Below are 18,126 nucleotides of genomic sequence, written 5' to 3' on the forward strand. Positions count from 1 at the left end.
CCACTCAAGAGCTACAAATTTATTCCGCAACTACTAATTACGCTGTTTAGGACCAGTGGAGGTTCCAAGACCCGCCCAGGAATCCAGCGCCCAACTCCAAACGGACGGACTCACTTCCTCGCCTTCCCCAGGGTCCCTTCGCCCGTCAATCCAACCGTCCTCTTCCCAAACCCGAAGTCTGCCCCGCCCATTTTAGTGATGTAACACCTGGCGCTCTTTCCCGCCCCAGACCTCAAGCTCCATCAGTCGCTTCAGTTCTTCATTGGCCAGCAGAGGGGACAGGGACGGGAAAGGGCCTTCATTTCGCTCTCTAAACTACCCACGCTAGTGTTCTGGTCTTCTCATAGGCTGTCAGGAGAGCAATTACAGCCTGGAGCTGTCGCGCAGGCGTGCAAAGGAACTTGCTGGTGGTGGGGCACTTCCCCTCTCTACCAGGAGAATTCATCGCGCTGTTGTGACGTAGCGGCGCACCGCTCGCCGTCTTCACTTACGATTGGCTGTGGCAGAAGTCCGTCACACAACCTCGCCCCATTTCTCAGCCTAACCTCTCAGCTTAATAGACTGTGCAGGAAGCCACGCCTCACCCCCGTTCCTGCCGCTTAGCCCTGCGATTGGCTGAGAGAACTGGCATGTTTTCCCACCTCCTACTCCCTCCCGAACGTCCGAGAGGCTGGCGGGACCCTGAGGAAGTTGTCAGTCAATCTCCTTCTTCCCCACCCTTCGCGCGGCCCCTCCCCCGGGACGCGGGCCCTAGCGCGCGCGCACACGCTCACACACTACCCCCCCTCCCTGCGTGCACCCTCCACCTTCTCAAGTTGTAGCGGTCGCTCGCTGGGGGTTCTCCGTGGGCGGCGGAAGGGCGCGTAGGGGTGGGGGCACGGACCGCTCCGCGCTGCGAGGAGCAAGTGTGTGCGCTCCCAGAGCCGGGGCGGCGGGTCACCGCCCCGGGAGATGAGGGTCCGGCGCTGACAGGGAAGAGCGGGCACCGCGGCGGCGGCTCGGAGGGGACCCGCGATGGCAGCGCCTCGGGAGGAGGCTCCAAGCAGGGCGGGCTGTGCTGCCAGTGGACAGTGAGGGGCTGGCCGGCCGGCTGGCTGGCGAACTGGGCTGAAGAGAAGAGAGGGGCGCTCTGCGTCCGCACCCCTGCGCCCTCGCCTCAGTTGTCCAAACTTCAGGCTCTCTTCCACCCGCCCTCCGCGCCCGAAGTCAACAACTTCTTCACCCCCCTCCGCCCCCGCCCCTGCCTCCGTCAGCCCCGGGAGGTGGCCGCGCGGCGGGGACCAGGAACCCCCGGCACTGAGATGTGGCCGTGAGGCGGCGGCGGGCGGCGAGGAGAAGCTCGGCGGCGCCCGGGAGCGGGAGGGCGGCGCGGCCGGGGGGACGGGGCGGAGGGGCGCGAGCTCTCCGCGCCTCTCCCCCGCCTCCTCCTGCCGCTGCCCGTTCCGTGCACGCAGCAGCCGGAGCTGCCAAGCGCCAGGGCCGCGGCGATGTCGTCGTCGTCGCCGCCGGTGGGGGCTGCCAGCGCCGCCATCTCGGCCTCGGAGAAAGTGGACGGCTTCACCCGGAAATCGGTGCGCAAGGCGCAGAGGCAGAAGCGCTCCCAGGGCTCGTCGCAGTTCCGCAGCCAGGGCAGCCAGGCGGAGCTGCACCCCTTGCCCCAGCTCAAAGGTAACCTCCGAGGGTGCGGCCCCGGGAGGGAGCGCAGGGGCTCGCCCCCGCGCCGCCAGAGCCATTTCCTCCAGGGGTTTCCTTCTGCCGCGCTGGGGCTTGTAGTGTGAGTCGTGTTTCCCACGTTGCCTCCCCCCCGCCCCCGCCCGAATCAAACAGGTTTGCTCTTCAGTGTCTTGCTGCTTTTCTTCTCCCCGATTCACCTGAACTCTTCCCATCCTAGAGGGTGCCAACCCCCTTCCCCACCTGCGCGCTCTCTCACCTGCCCTTGCGATTGCAACTTTCCTGCGCCCCGGCGCCAGGTAGTTCTTCCCTCTTGCTCTGGGCTTGCCTTTCCCCGTGTGACTTTAACAAGCTGCCCTCCCTTCGGATCTGTACTTCCCCGAGATCCTCCTCCGCTTTTCATACACTTTGAACTATTCCTTTACTTTTCCAGTTATCCAGCGTCTGCTCTCACCCTCTCCTCACCTCCCCTTCCCATTGATTGTTCCCACTTGTCACACAGACCGGGATTTGTTTGCAATCCCAACGCAGACGATGATTAGGAGTTAGCTGGCCTTTAGATTTATTTTATAAAGGAACAAGCGTAAAAATCTGAGTAGTGTAGTCTTACTTACTGGATCTTTAGGTTTAGATGGTATAGTTAACTCAAAGAATAGAAAGACTTTAAAATACTTTATTGCCTGAGAAGATATACACGGTAAATTTGGAGGAGTATAAAAGAGTTAATAGTGTTGCTTTGCAGTGGAATGGGAACTTAGTTCGCGGAGCAGGGATTCCAGGGACTGTGTAGGTTTGTACAGTAATTCAAATTCGTATCCGTGCCTAATGCTTTACAGGAGAACTTGACACTTCTTTTGGCTCGCTTACTTTTCCCACAAGGTTTATAGGATTTTTAATAAAATGTTTCCCAGTGGTCTAGTTTATTCTTTGTGCATTACTTTCCTTTAATTTTATAATTTTCATGTCTTCGCTTTTTATGAGATAGAAATCGTCTTGGAACAAGATGATAATGCTCCTAGACATTTAAAACAATTCTTAAAGAAAAGAAACCTGATAGAAATCTAGATCATCTGTTTTGCAAGGCCTGGAAATTAAAGATCCCATACTAAAATAGATAAATGTTCAGATTTTCAATCCATTTCATCTCCTTCAAGGATAATCTGGTTCAGATTTGTCTTTGGACCTATGAATCCAGCCTTAGTTTGGCTAGCAGTCTAAAGAAAACCCCAGATCAAATCACAGTTGACCTACAATAGATCTGGAACCCCATTCAGACCCTATACCGCCCTGCCTCTTGGGGTGCTTCTAAATCAAGGACATCCCACAGCCGGAATTCAAGTGGCTTTTGAAAGAAGGTTGTATTTAAGATGTGTGGCTTGTGTTGCTGCATTTATCATTTGTTGTTCAGCCTGCAAAAATGGTTAAAATTTATATATCATACTCAATGGTAAACCACAATGGTAGGCATTGCCAAGATTTTAATTCTTGAGTGATGTCATAGCTATAAAAGAATATTATCTTACCTATTAGGACATTGGATTGCTGTTCATGGCTTTCAAACTGTAAATTTAATTAAAACGTTTTTATATCATTGATTTTTTCCATTAAATTGAAATTGTTTATAATTGAAGGTTCGGTGCTAGCGTTTTTCATATTTATTTGCTTTCATATTAAATTTGCTTTTTAGTAAGGTATTGTGGATCCTTACCGTTGTCCTTATTAATATGATATTTACTTTTATTTAATAAAAATAATTGCATATTAAACATGGTTAGTAGATCAAGCTAGGAGATGCAGCTTTAATACAGTTTTTAAAAGCTTGACAAAAATATGCAGAGTCAGTAATCCTCTAAATTATATGGTGCATAGTTCAACAAGTTGAAGGTGCCATTGAATGTTTTATTTATAGTATTTGGTCACTAGTACAGAAGTAAAATTGGAACTTTAGATTAATTCTGTATATTTAACATGAAAATACAGTATTCTTCAAAAGGAAAATTAGGTATTCACGATAAATTTATGCAAATTTAATTGTGGAAGTAAGACCCTTTACTTGGATTGCCCACTAAGAGCTGCTTTTACTCCAAATGCCAAAATGCTTGAAAAGTGCTTTTTTAAAAAAATTCAGTTGCTTCACATGGTACTTTGGCAGTGTACTTGATACCACAGAGTTGTGTGCTTTTTCTGTCCGTAGTAGTTTTTTCCATTTGTGGCCTTAACAAAAACCAGTGGAAAGCCCTTTAGTATGTGTATGAAAGAGAATTTTTCTTCCTGCTCTGAAATGTAATCTTCCTGTGGAGAGATTCAGATATTTGTGGGCAACCAAGATCTTTCAAGTGTTTATACTAACCTGCTTATGTTACACTTTGTCCACATGGATCTAAACTGAAAAGGTGCCAGCTATTTTCCTCAAAGCATGCTATGGGTAAGGATTAACAAAATAATCCAACTTTTTCATGTATAAGAAGTTTATTTGTGCAAAATCATTTAGTAAGTAGGTTGCAGGATTTTAATAGGGAAAATGTTCAGAGAAAACTATTTTGTTACAGAAAGTGTTTAATAAAATAGACTAGTTAGAAGGATATTTTAAAAACAAGGTACTGTCATGTGAGTCCTGAAAATTAAACTGCCTCATTGTATAGCTTAAAAAAATATTTTTCAAAGCACTTTTAAATTTTCTTGTTATGTTAATTCTATAAGCTCCCCCTGAGAACTAGGTACTAGAAAATAAAAGTAGGAGCATTTTATCAACCATTTTTTTTTTGTTTTCAAATTTAAGTTAGAATAGGACTTAATTTTTCTACCTTAAATTTTTCCGCTAGTAACCAACAGTTAGGAAACTTCTAACATTTAAAAAAAATCTGTTATTCACAATAGGAAGTTTTTCAGTTTTAACCTATTCTGTTTAAGTCTCTGAAAGCATTTATTTGGTAAAATAGTAGATGCCTTATATTTATATAACTCTTAGCATTTACAAATTGTATCATACTTTAATTCTTCAATTATAAAACAGTATTGTGAATAATAAATGAAACAGTCCAAAGAGGTGTAGTAACTCCTAATCTCTGATATCCCTTGCTTTTTCACACCTACTAAGGCAATGCTGTTGCATGACATAGCTCGGTGTGTTTTTACAAACATTATATTTCATTGCAATTATATATTCACAGCAACTTTGTGCAAAACCAGTATCATTCACATTTTATTGATGAGAAAGTCGAGGCTTAAACAACTTAGTTTCAGGCCTATGATTATTTACCTGGTGTTGCAACTGATATACCGGCTCTTAGGTCAAATGATTTCAGTATTTTTGCTGTTAACCTATTTTATAAAAATTTGAACCAGCATGATAGAGTTTGATCATTGGGGTCAATCCTGGGTCAAAGGTAAATTTTTAATCTTTCTGAGTTGTTTTCCTTATCTGTAAAATGGGGATAATACCTTATATCTTCCCAGGATTATGAGGATTAAGTGAAATAATGTAATTATAGGCAAAGAATGTTAGCTCCCATTCTCTCTGATATTTGAAAGTCTGGATTAAAAATACTTTTTTAATGAAGGATTCACATAAGAAGTAAACTTCCCTAGTGTACTTAAAGTATGATTTTATTTATAACCAGTTTTCAGATATGATTTATGTGAAGTAAGGTGAAGCTATATCATTTTTCAGGATAAGTATGTAAGTGGAAATAGGACAGAGTTAAAGACTGTTTAAAATATTAAAAGCTGTGGTAGAAGATTTTTACCAAGCAAAGTAATTGAATTAACCAGTAGAATTGTATAGTTGTGCGTATCTCCTAAGAGACAGCCGGTAAATAGCCACGAACAGAATGAAACCAGCTTTGAGATCGAAGTGAAGAACCTCCCAAGTATCACTCAGATTCTTGGTTGGTATATTCTTAGAAACTGGGTCCCACTGGAGGTATCCAGGCCAGTAACAGTGATGCTGATTTGAAGTGCCTTGCTTACCTTTAGGAAAAAAAATTTTTTTCCCTTGAGGTATATGGTCTTTTAGGGTAACTGGAACAAGAACACTGACATGATCTGAAATTTCTTAAGTATCTTAACTTTCTTGCAATGGGAAAACACTACTAACTCAAATTTTAAGGTTTATAGGTCTTCTCAAAGTTAATATCATTTTCTCTAAACCCCAAATCCCTATTTGTAGTTGGATTGGCACTAAAGGAGAGTTGAAATTCATCTGAATTTATCAGGAAAAATGTTTGCAAAGGGATTTGACACATTTTTGTCATTTTAGGACTGTTTTCTGAAAGTAATGTCAAATTTCTTCTGGAAGATTATTTTTTAATAAAAAAATTTTTTTAAGGATATACTTCTTAGAGAAATTGATAACATAATATTCATTGCTGGCCTCTACATGAAGGAAAAATTTTCTAATTAAGTTTAATTTAACATCTTCAGAATTCCTATGTAGGGTCAAATGTCTTTTTCCCCCAATTTTATTCCCTCCTCTGATCCTTAATTGAATTTTGGATTACTTTATGAAGTGTCTAATTGAATTTAAGTGATAGTGCAGTAAAATGTATTTAGTTAAAATAGTGTGATCATAGTGATAGAGCGCTAGCCTGTAAATAGTAAACTTGAGTTGTCTTTCTGCATCAGTTTGATCATTTTTATTTGTAAGAATCACATTTTTCCTTGGTAAAATTACAAAGATGAATTAGTTCTTAATGAGTTTTTGTCCTTCTTTGGATGACAAAGACAAGTTTAGCAACAAAAATAATATATTTTGGAAATCGATTTTTGTGCCTAATTTTTGAAATTTAACTTTTTAAATTGTAAAAAGCTGGTAGTGGAGACTTGCTTATTTTTATTTTTGTGTTTAGCACTCTGGTTCTCAACTGTGGCTGTACACTTGGAGAGCTTTAAAAAATATCAATGCTGAGGCCCACCCTCAAGAGATTCTAAATTAATTTGCCTAAGGTAGGATACAGGCATTTGTATTTTTAAAAGCTCCCAGGGTGATTCTAATGTGCAGCCAGGGTTGAGAATCACTAATTTAGCATTATCTGTCTATTGATTTAATTCATTAATTGAGACTTTGTCCTTTTCTCTTTGATACTCATGGCTCATTACCCAGTCTATTAACATTTCCTGCCCTCACTTCACCTCCTGCTATTTACTTTTCACTCTCTTAACTTTGCTGCCCCCTATGGCTAATCAGATGCTTTCCTGAAGGGATGTTAGATTCTGGAGTTTTAGGTATGATGAGATGATTCTATAGGATTTTTCTGTAGTTAATCATAGTTAAAACTCAACTGTTACCATTTTATATGAGGTGGTCTGTTTTTCTTTTCTCTGATTTTAGAGCTGTGGCTGAGTAAAATGAAAGAGAACATATCAGAGGGTTTTTAATTCCATCATTCAGGGTAACATGATGATTTCAGCCGCTTTGGAGTATAACACTGATATTTGCTATACACTAAAGGCACTGTTCTACTTCTTTAAGATTTAAAACTAATATTACTAGTGTATATGTTGAATATTAGATATTATTAGATATTAAACTGTTTTTGAACTTAACTGTATTTTTGGTTATGCCTTGTCCTTATTCGGCAACAAGAAATTTTTTTGCACAGTGTTTTTACTTCTATCATCTTAATCTTGATTACAGCTTTTTATTGAAGATAAAGCATCAGGGACATGGTACCACTTATATTTCATGTTCCTATTTTGTTTTTGGCCTTTCTGCTATCCAATTTGAATAAGACTCGTATTTGTTGATTTGTTGTTTTGAGTTAGTGTTCAGTTGTTATGGAGTGATGTTCTCTCTCCAGAATGAAAGACTTTGAAAGCAGAAGTCATCTGTGTTTTCATATCCCATTGTGATACCAAATACAGTATTCTGTACTGAAAAGGGAGTTATGTAGTTAGAACAACTGTTTTGTCGAAGAAATTCCTGCTAGTTGTCTTTTGACTCTTTTCCCTTAACACCCCTTCCCCCACCCAGTTATTGATGGTGCTTCTTTCAATGACGTTTGTTCAGTGATGTTCAGTGCTGTCTGTCAGCAGATTGGTTCTCTTCTGTTTTGTTTTTTTATTTTAATGTATTTGTGCCTAAGTCTAGTTCAGGGTTTTTTAGTAAATAAATTCTGGGCTTTTGATACCATGGCAGTAAATTGTAAATGTAGGTTTAAAATGAAGAATTGTTTGCTCTTGTATTTTATGTGTTGCCAAATGACTGGTTTAAGTGACATGTAACATTATTGATAGACTCTTGCCAGGAAAGGTGTTGTGTAAGGTTTATGTGGAAAAGTAGTACTGGGTTGACTCCCAACCTGGACATGTGTATACAAACATTAAATGAACTCAAATAATTAGTTTGCAGTAATTTCTAAATTTGAGTTTCAATCTTTATAAGGATGTCCTTGAAGGAGATGAAAGGAACAGATTTTAAATATATAATTACTTTTAATGCATTATTGTGTAACAAGGAACCTAAATGCTTTGCTGGAAGAGTTTTACATGACAGAGTAGGTTTATGCAAAATAAACTCTACTTGTCTGAGCAGGATATTGACTAATAAGCAGTTTCAAACCTACTTTTTATATATATCTGTTTGATGTCTTCCCTGAAGGAATTTGTTTATGTGGACTTTTTGAGTATTGGTGAATTTTCGAAATCCTGCAATTTTGATCAGAAATTCTAAAGAGACATGATTTTTGGAGGAGTAATTTGCTGAATATGATAGGCTCACATGATAAAATTCAGAGAATCTGTTTCTGACTTGGACACTGAAGGCAAGGGATTTCTTGGGAACACACTCCTCCTACTGGAATGGTGATGCTAATTGCAGCTACTATAACCTTACCATGATGTTACATCTAGTTGAGCCTTCTGGTGGTGAATGGGACCACAGAAGTAAGTCATTGTAGTTTAGCCTTCACTGGGAATCAGTTTCACACTTGTTCAAAATAAATAGCTTGTCATTTCATCAGAGAAGCTTTCTTTAATGTACAGAGAAAATACGGGGTTTTTAAGCTCCTAGATGTTTTCTCAGGTTTTGATTTGTTAATGAATAAATTGTATGGGCAGTACCTAAAAAAAGGTTAAGAATTTTTTTAATGACTAGACTTAAAACTTGTAGTTTAGGAGTATCAGATTTTAAATATGGCTTCAAAAATTATACATTTTCTCTTTTAAATGGTTTTGCCTTTGTTTCATACTCATTGGTAAAAGATAATCTAGAATTATAACTGTTATCGCGAGTTAGTGATTATTTGAACACATTGTTAATCCCATGCCTTTAAATTAATAAAGTGAAAAAGATGAGACAGTTTTTGTTGTAAACTCTGAATTTTGATTTAGCAAAACGGAGTGCTTCAGGCAGACTTTTCTAATGATAAACATCTGCTGGAGCTATAAGTAAAATATAATTTCTGTAGGAATAAGTATCTGCCTTTTTAAAAAAGATTATTTATGTCAGAGAGAGAGTGGGGGGAGAGACAGAGGGAGAGAGAATTCCAAGCAGACTCCTCGCTGAGCGGGGAGCCTGACTCAGGGCTCAATCATACCACCCGAGACCATGACCTGAGCCAAAACCAGGAATCAGACGCTTAATCAACTGAGCCATCCAGGCACCCCTGTATCTGATTTAAAAACAAAAAACAAAAAAACTTACACTACCATTCTTTTAATTGGCCAGAGGAAAAATTTTGTTTGCCTGCTGTTAAAACTAGATACATACTTTGCTTTCAAAATCTGGTGCAGAAATACTTTCCTCTCTTTGGTGTTCATAGTGCTTAAAATTTAGAGATTAAAGCTTTACTTAATAAAGTGAATAAAATGATGATTTTTTAAAATTAAATGTCTTTAGGAGCTTGTAGTTTGGTGGGGAATATAGATATGTAAGGCAGTTTTAATTACTGTCACATTTTGTGGTAAGAGTAAGCAGTAAGTAGCTAGGGTAGTGTATGGGGGACCCAATCTCCTTTGGGTATGTAAGGAGGGAGATCAGGGAAAGTTTCCTGGAGAAAGCAACGGGTACACTGACATCTAAAAGAGGTGTTCAGCTGAGACAGATGGGGTCTGAGAAGTCCACCTAATGGGCAATATGAGCAGCCCAGAGGTGAATGAGTGTGGCATATTTGGGGAACTGCTAGCAGTCAATGTGGCTGTGATAAAGGATACTGTAATAGAGAACTGATCAGAGAAGAGACTGAAGCAACAATTGGGGTCTATATCATAGTCTTGATGCCATGTGCTGTGTTTACTCCTGATAGTAGCATGAAGAGTATATTGGGAGATGGGAGTAAGGAACACTAGTTAGGATGCTGGCACAGTAATTCAGACGAGATGAAGGTGGCCTTGTCTAAGGCAGGAGTTGGTGAGAGGGAGAAACCAGTGATGATATATTTCTAACTCGGGCAACTAGAGGCACAATAGCAATTTACTGAAAGGGAGAAAGAGAGGCAGATCAGATTTGGGGGAAAATGTTTTTTTGTTGGACAGGTTGAAGTGCCTGTGGGAAATCAAAGTGAAGCTGTCTAGTAGGAAGATAGATATTTCGGTCTGGGACTAAATAGAAAGACCTATGCTAGAGAGCAATTTGGGAGTCTTTAGATTAAACATGGCACTTGAAATTATTCAAGTAGAAGAAACCACTGAAAATATGTGGACAGGGAAGAGGCCAAGGAATACCATCCTTTAGATGATGATCAAAGGAAAGGGGGTAATCTAAAGGCAAGAGAGAAGGCTTGAGTGGAAGCCAAAGGAAGACAGGTAAGAGGAGAGACAAGGAAGTCAAGGGAAGACAATCTTTAAAAAATGGGGGTGAGGGGATGCCTGGGTGACTCAGTCAGTTAAGTGTCTGCCTTGGGCTCAGGTGATGATCCGAGGGTCCTGGGTTCGAGTCTCTCATCAGGCTTCCTGCTCAGCAGGGAGTCTGCTTCTCCCTCTGCCTCTCCCCCAGCTCCTGCACAATTGTGCGTGCAGATGCTCTCTTTCTCTCTCAAAAAATAAATAAAATCTTCTTAAAAAAATGAGGGTGGGGGACCAGTAACACTGAAAAGAGCTGTTGACGAGTCAAGTAAGAGCTGAAAAGTTCCCATGGGTTTGGTAGTCTACGTAACATTGGTGACTTGAGAGCATTTCAGAGGATTGATGGACTTGAAATTTCTGTAAAGTGGGGAACGAATGAAAATTGTTAAAGGCAAGTCAGTAAGTACAGACATCTCTTTCAGGAAGCTTGACAATTAGAAAAAAATACATCATTAGCTGTCAGGTGCAGAATGGATTGTAGCAGAACAAGATTTTTAGGAGGACCAGTTAGGAGATTATTTTATAAGGCAAGGTGAGACATGGCATGACTTGGGCTAGGGGTGGTAGTAGTTGAAATGGAAAGAAAGAGATGTATTTGGGATATATTTGGATAGGACTTGTTAATTATTTGAGTGGAGATGGAGAAGGAAAGGTAGGAATCAAGGGTGATTTCCAGGTGTTTTAGCTTGGACCCCTGAGTGGGTAAGTCTACCACCACTGAGAAGGAATACATTAAAGAAGGAACCCCAGATATAGAGGGAAAATCCAGAATTGAATTTTGGAAATTTGAGTTTTGGGATGTCTTTTGGAAACCCAAGTAAGAATATCAAATAGATTTTCTTTTGGAAGCATGAATCATGGAGTGCCCACTTGGTAATTTCTATGACTTCTAAACATTAAATAGAAGATTTTCAAGTCTACCTGTCAGAAAATGGTCATAGTTTGTGATATTGGCTAGTTGGTCTTCTGGGCAAATTGGGATTATCTATTCACTCTTCAGTGAAATGTCTGTACACCAAATGGTGTACGTGTGAGGGAGATCACAAAATACGTTTGGACAAATGCATGAGTAAGGTTAGGTTACTTATTTACTGTTTTCTGCCTTTAGGGTGTATCTTCTTCCCCAGCATTTAGTTAGTCAGTTCTTGGTTTTATTATTTATTGAATGAAATAATGAAGCAAAAGCTATTAAATTGACTGAAAGAAAAGCACCAGTTTGTGTCATGCAGTGATTCACAATTTTATACTGACTTATAACTGAGTCCCATAATGTTTACATACAACCCTAAGTTTAGCATTTTGTTGATGAAGAAACCAAAACAGATAGGTTATATGTTTGTGCAAGTCATATATAGCTCAGTATCTTTTCAGTTGGTTTTTGATTCTTCCTCTGTAATATTAAACTGAAGATATGTATTGCTTGCAATAAAGCAATATTAATACCTTATTTTCTAACAGTACAAAGGAAAATAATAGTAATTGAACCTTGTCAAGATATGGTTTCTTTTAGGTCCTGGGCAAGTAGACCACTATTGAACATTTTTCTAAGAATCTTCAATGCAGAGGATTTTTGTTTCTTAAATTGTGCTGATATAAAAATACTTCATTGATTTTCTTTGGTGTCTCCCTTTTAGCACTGTTCCTCCCTTTTTGAAGTAATGTAAAATTTTCATTGGAGAACATTTAACATTTGTTTTATGAATGAGTACTGAGACACAAGAGGAAGTGAACTTTTAATCACTCAGCACTTTTGTCAGAGCTAGATTTATATTTTGGAGTTAAAGTTATAATCTATAGGGGCGCCTGGGTAGCGCAGTCGTTGGGCGTCTGCCTTCGGCTCAGGGCGTGATCCTGGCGTTCCGGGATCGAGTCCCACATCGGGCTACTCTGCTGGGAGCCTGCTTCTTCCTCTCCCACTCCCCTGCTGTGTTCCCTCTCTCGCTGGCTGTCTGTCACATAAATGAATAAAATCTTTAAAAAAAAAAAGTTATAATCTATAATTAGCAGTTTTAATGAGTTATTATGGAATATCAAGAACTGATCAGACTGTCTACTTATTTCTGCCTCTCTTTTGGAAATGCTGTATATATTTCAGTCTCCCTCTATACAAGCTATGTACACATAGTTTTTGAAAACTTGTATTTGTGGCCACGTTAGCGTAGTCTTTCTGATCATTATTTCTCAGTTTGAGGGAGGAAATAAATTGAGGCAAAATAACTGAGACTTGGGTGTAAAAGTCAGTTGGGCTAATTCATCTATCACTTTACTGATACTATTCTCCTGTAAAACCTCCAGAAAAACAGATTGGACAATGTCATCTTGTTAAGTAGTTTTCCACATACATTTGTCCTTCCAGTGAATGAACCAGCCTAAATTTGAATCCTAAATGGAAATAAAGTAGTAAATGTAATGATGCACCTTTTAAGGGGCATTTAATTTTAATAGTCATGTTTCCTTCATAGGAAATTTCTATCATTCATTTAGGAAACTTAAAAATAACCCAGCTTTTACCTAGCTACCAAGTACCCAGAGACTGATTTTGGTATTTCTTATATTTTGATACCCTGTTTTTAGTTTGGACCACATGGATGACCTTACGCATAACATATTTTGATATTTTGAGAACTTTTTTTTTTTTTAAAGATCTAGAAAAGTAGCTTCTCCTGTGGAATAGGAATGACTATTTTAGGATACAATACTTGCTGTGAGTCATGAGTGAGTTTCAGTTTTCATGGTTTTCTAAAATAAACTCACTTAAAGACTATGCCATAAGAAATATCATATTCTTAACTACCCTATTTCCTTTATAATGGCTTTATTATTTTTATAAAAACTTATAGACTTCACTGTTAAAATCAAGTCAAAAGGAATCTTACAAAGATAGAAAATAAAAACCCCCAGAGGAAACGTCTCTTCGAATTTTGAGTATCTTTCTGTATTTTCCCATTAAGTGGGATCATATAATATATGCTGTTCTGCATGCATTATTTACTTTAATTGAATATTATAAGTAGTATACTTCTGAAAGGAAAAAATTTAAATTAATTGAGATTTGTTTCTGAATAAAGTTTTTATTTCTGGAAATATTAAATCAAATTACTCTAAACCTTGATTAGAAAAATTCCTTATATTAAAAGGAGAGGAAATAATTTCTAAGAATACTGATATTTAATTTTAGGGAGGTTATACATGGATCTCTTAGAAAACCTGATTAGAGAAATGCATCATCTTCTCAGAAAATACTGTTTACAATATTGTGTATATAATTTTAGGGTTCTTGGATTCACCACCACCACCGCCACTACCACTCTGAAGCCCATCTGACGGTGGAGGGAAGTGGGAGTGTTTGTAGACCTTAGGGACTGTTCTAGAGATTTGAACAACCTTGTTGAGTCGTTAATCCTGTTCCTTAACACGGTAGCAGGTGTTTCTTAGGAGTTACAGGGAGGAGTAGTTGCCAGATGGAACCTCATCACAGTCATCAAAACTGAAAATAGCTATAGAGGCATTGATCTGTAAAGATTTGTTTAATACTTCTTGTTCCCCCAAAATTCCAAATGAGAAACAAAATGCTTCTAAAAACCTGTTTTATTTAATGAATAACAGGTTTTATCTTCAAATTGAATCAAGCAAAAACAATGTTTCATAATTTATCACAAAAAAAACAGAAACCAAAAAACGAATTAAGCAGATGACACAGATATTCCATTTATAGGCATATCTCAAAGATGTTGCAGGTTTGGTTCCAGACCACCACAATAAAGCAAATATCACAGTAAAGTGAGTCAAATGAATTTTTTTTTATTTCCCAGTGCATATAAAAGTTATATTAACACTGTACTTTGGTCTTTTAAGTGTGCCATAGCATCATGTCTAAAAAAAGTAACTTCCTTAATTTAAAAATACTTTATTGCTAAAAATTGTTAATCATCAACTTTCAGAAAGTCGTAATCACTGATCGTAGGTCACCATAACAAATAAAATAATGAAAAAGTTTGAAATATTCCAAGAATTACCAAAATATGACAGAGAGACACAAAGTGAGCAAATGCTGTTGGAAAAATGGTGCCGATAGACTAATTCATTGCAGGGTTGCCACAAACCTTCAGTTTGTAAAAAATTCAGTATCTGTGAAGTGCAGTGAAATGAGTTAATGTCTGTACTCTCTCAGGAGCCTGTTTTTCAGTATTCTGCTTCCAAAAGTCCAAGTTTCTGCATTCCAAGGAATTCATATAACAAGCCCCGTTAGCTCATCTTCATTTCTTGTTCTTTTCTACTTCATCAGAAGTTGTTTTCAAAGACAAAAGATAACAAAGTTAATTTTTTTTAAGATAAAAATCAAACAGTGCCTTCTTATCCTTCTATAATGCAATAATTGTGGATGTATTCACATTTGAATAGTAATGGAGTAAAGAATAGAAATATTTGTTCTTTAAAGTTTTAGATAGTATTCTAGCAGTTTTCTTAATATTTGTATATTAAGATTCATTATCAAATTGATAGGGTGCATGTATTCAAATTTCCTAAAAGGTGATGCCTCCAGTTTTTTCCAACCATTTTTCAATTTTAATGAAATCATAAATCCTTAACAAGGTTCTGTTTGCAGTGCTGTGAATCATTTGTTAATAAATGTTTGTCTTGTTCCTTTATAATAGTTTGATCCTCTAAAGTTTCAAATAAAAGCTGATTTTAGAGTCTTAGTTATTAATGTTCTAGGAGTATTGCCAAAAAAAGCTACATGTCCTATATTCTGTGCCAGTTTCTTAAATTAGACTCTTGGATTGCATCCTCAGCGTGTCACTGTAGTGGTATTGCTGGGTTGCTATGATACGGTGCTTGTTCTATAATTTGTAGCATGAATCCTATATGAGATCCTACTTTAGATTTCAAAAATGTGAGCAGCAGTAATTGGAAATATGACACGTTTTTCCTTTAAGGAAAATTATACCTATAAAATTTATTTCTGTTATAAATTATACTTGATACTTTAAACTGTTTATTCTTAGATCTAAAATAGAGGATTAACAATGAACTATTTGAAATAATTTGGTTTCCTTAAGTTTAGTTTATCACATTGACTTTTATGAAAATGGGCAATAAAAGAAAGGTTTTATGATAATATATTAAAATTTCGTTGTTCTTCTATTTGGTATTTGAGGTCTTAAGAGAAATGAATATAAACTAGATTTTCTGGCAACATGAATTTGAGACCGTATCAGCAAAACAACATTACAAGGGAAAACTCCAAATTATCTTACTTTACGGAATTTATTCTTTTTTTTTTTTTTCAGTGAACTGTTCTTAAAACCAACCCTATGTAGCCCTATTGATTTTATTCTTTCTCCTTTTATGTGGTGGTTTTTGTGTTTTCATTTACTTTTTCCATATAAATTAGTATAAATGGCATAAAGACAAAACAGGGGTATCCTAGGCATGTGTTGTATATACATTTGTGGTAGAATGAAGTTTTTATGATTGTTGGTTAGTGGCATTTGACCTTTAAATCACAACTGATCTTTAAACTTTTACTTGATTTAAATGCTTTAAACTTTTAATGTTTTGCATATTTAATATGAAAGTATTTTAGAGACCAGGACTGAACTAAAATTTTTTAACAGCTTTATTGAGATATAATTCATATACTGTATGATTCACCCATTTAAAGTATATAATTCAGTGGCTTTTAGTCTATGTACAGATATGTGCAAGCATCACTTCAGTCAATTTTAGAACATTTTCATAATCTCAAAAAGAAATGCCGTGCTATTTAACTCTTACTCCTCATCTCATCCATCCCCTTCCCTAAGCAACCACTAATCTATTTTCTGTCTCTATAGATTTCCCTATTCTGGACATTTTATATAATTGAATTGTATATAGTCTTTTGTAAGTCTTTTATACCACTGGCTTCTTTTCACCTAGCATAGTATTTTCAAGGTTTGTCCATGTTGTAGATGTTCCAGTACTTCATTCCCTTGATGGCTGAGTATTGACCCATTGTATGGTTTTAGCACCACATTTTATTTGCTCATTCATCAGTTGATGGACATTTGAGTTTCTACCTTTCGGTTATTATGAATAATGTTGCTATAAACGTTTGTATACAAGTTTTTGTGTGGGCATATGTTTTAATTTCTCTTGAGTGTATGTATACCTAGGAGTAGAATTGCTGGGTCATATGTAATTCTGTGTTTATTTTTTTTTAAAGATTTTATTTGAGATTGGGAGAGCATGAGCAGGGGGGAGGGATAGAGGAGTGGGAGAAGCAGACTCCCTGCTGAGCATGGAGCCCGATGCCGCGACTTGATCCCAGAACCCTGGGATCATGACCTGAGCTGAAGGCAGACCTTTAACCTACTGAGCGACCCAGGGACCCTGTAATTCTCTTTTTAATTGCTTGAGGAACTGCCACACTGTTTTCCACCATAGCCACACCATTTACATTCCCACCACCAGTTTATGGTCTCTGCATACCCCCACAACACTTGTTATTCTGACTTTTTGTTATAGTCATCTTAATAGATATGAAGTATGGTCTTTTTGTGGTTATGATTTGCATTTCTCTAGTGACTAATGATGTCAAACATCTTTTAATGTGCTTTTTGGTCTTTAGTGTATCTTCCTTGTAGAAATGGCCACTTCAGGTCCTTTGCCCATTTTTAATTGAATGGTCTTTTTATCAAATTGTAATAATTTTTAATATATTTTAATACCAGTCCCTTTGTCTTTTCACTTTCTTAATGGTATTCTTTGAAGTGCACAGTTTAGTTTTGATGAAAGTCCAAATTATCTCTTTTTTCTTGTTCCTATGCTTTTGGTGTCATATCTAAGAATCTTTCCCAGATCTGAGGTCATTAAGGTTTACCTGTATGTTTTCTTATAAGAATTACATAGGTTAACCCTCGCATTTTTAGTTCTCTGACCCCTTTTGAGTTCATTTTTGTATGGGATGTGATGTAACAGTTCAAATATATCCTTTTACATATAACTATTCAGATGTCCTAGCACATTTGTTAAAAAGACTATGCTTTCCCCATTAAATGGTCTTGATGCCATTGTTGAAATAAGTTGGCGCATGGTTTTGTTTCTGGGCTTTCATTTCTGTTCCACTGATCTATGTTCAGTTTTATCAGTACCACACTGCTTTGATTACTGTTGCTTTGTAGTACAATTTGAAATGGAGAAGTATGAGTCTTCCTACCTTGTTCTTTTTCAAGATTGTTTTGGCTATTCTGGATCACTTGCAATTGCAAAAGTTAGGTTATTGATTTGAGATCTTTATTTGTTCTTCTATAGTCCTTTACAGCTATAAATTCCCTTCTAAACATATGTTTTAGCATGTTGTGTCTTCATTTTCATTTGTCTCAAAATATTTTTTTTTTTTTTAAGATTTTATTTATTTATTTGACACAGAGAGAGGCAGCCTTTGATGGCTGCCTAAGGTGACTAAGGCAGCCTAAGATGACTATAACACAAGCAGGGGGAGTGGGAGAGGAAGAAGCATGCTGCCAGAGGAGGAGCTTGATATGGGTCTTGGCCCTGGGCCAAAAGCAGATGCTTAACAACTAAGCCACCCAGGCGCCCCCTCAAGATATTTTCTGATTTTCCTTTGATATCTTCTTTGATACACTAGTTATTTAGGCGTGTCTATGGTTTAATTGCTACATATTTGTG

General features: G+C 37.9%; 1 protein-coding gene across 1 annotated transcript in view; it reads left to right on the forward strand.

Moving 5' to 3' along the window:
- Positions 1-777: 777 nt before the first annotated feature.
- PPP2R5A (protein phosphatase 2 regulatory subunit B'alpha) overlaps positions 778-18,126 on the forward strand; it is a 65,493-nt gene continuing 48,144 nt past the window's right edge. Inside the window, exon 1 of the mRNA XM_045787856.2 lies at positions 778-1,668. Coding sequence (XP_045643812.1) covers positions 1,488-1,668 — 181 coding nt within the window. The 5' untranslated portion in view covers positions 778-1,487. The remainder of the gene's footprint in view (positions 1,669-18,126) is intronic.

Source organism: Ursus americanus, chromosome 2 (assembly GCF_024610735.1).
Source record: "Ursus americanus isolate L20-20 chromosome 2, mUrsAme1.1.p, whole genome shotgun sequence".
NCBI classification, from domain to species: Eukaryota; Metazoa; Chordata; class Mammalia; order Carnivora; family Ursidae; genus Ursus; species Ursus americanus.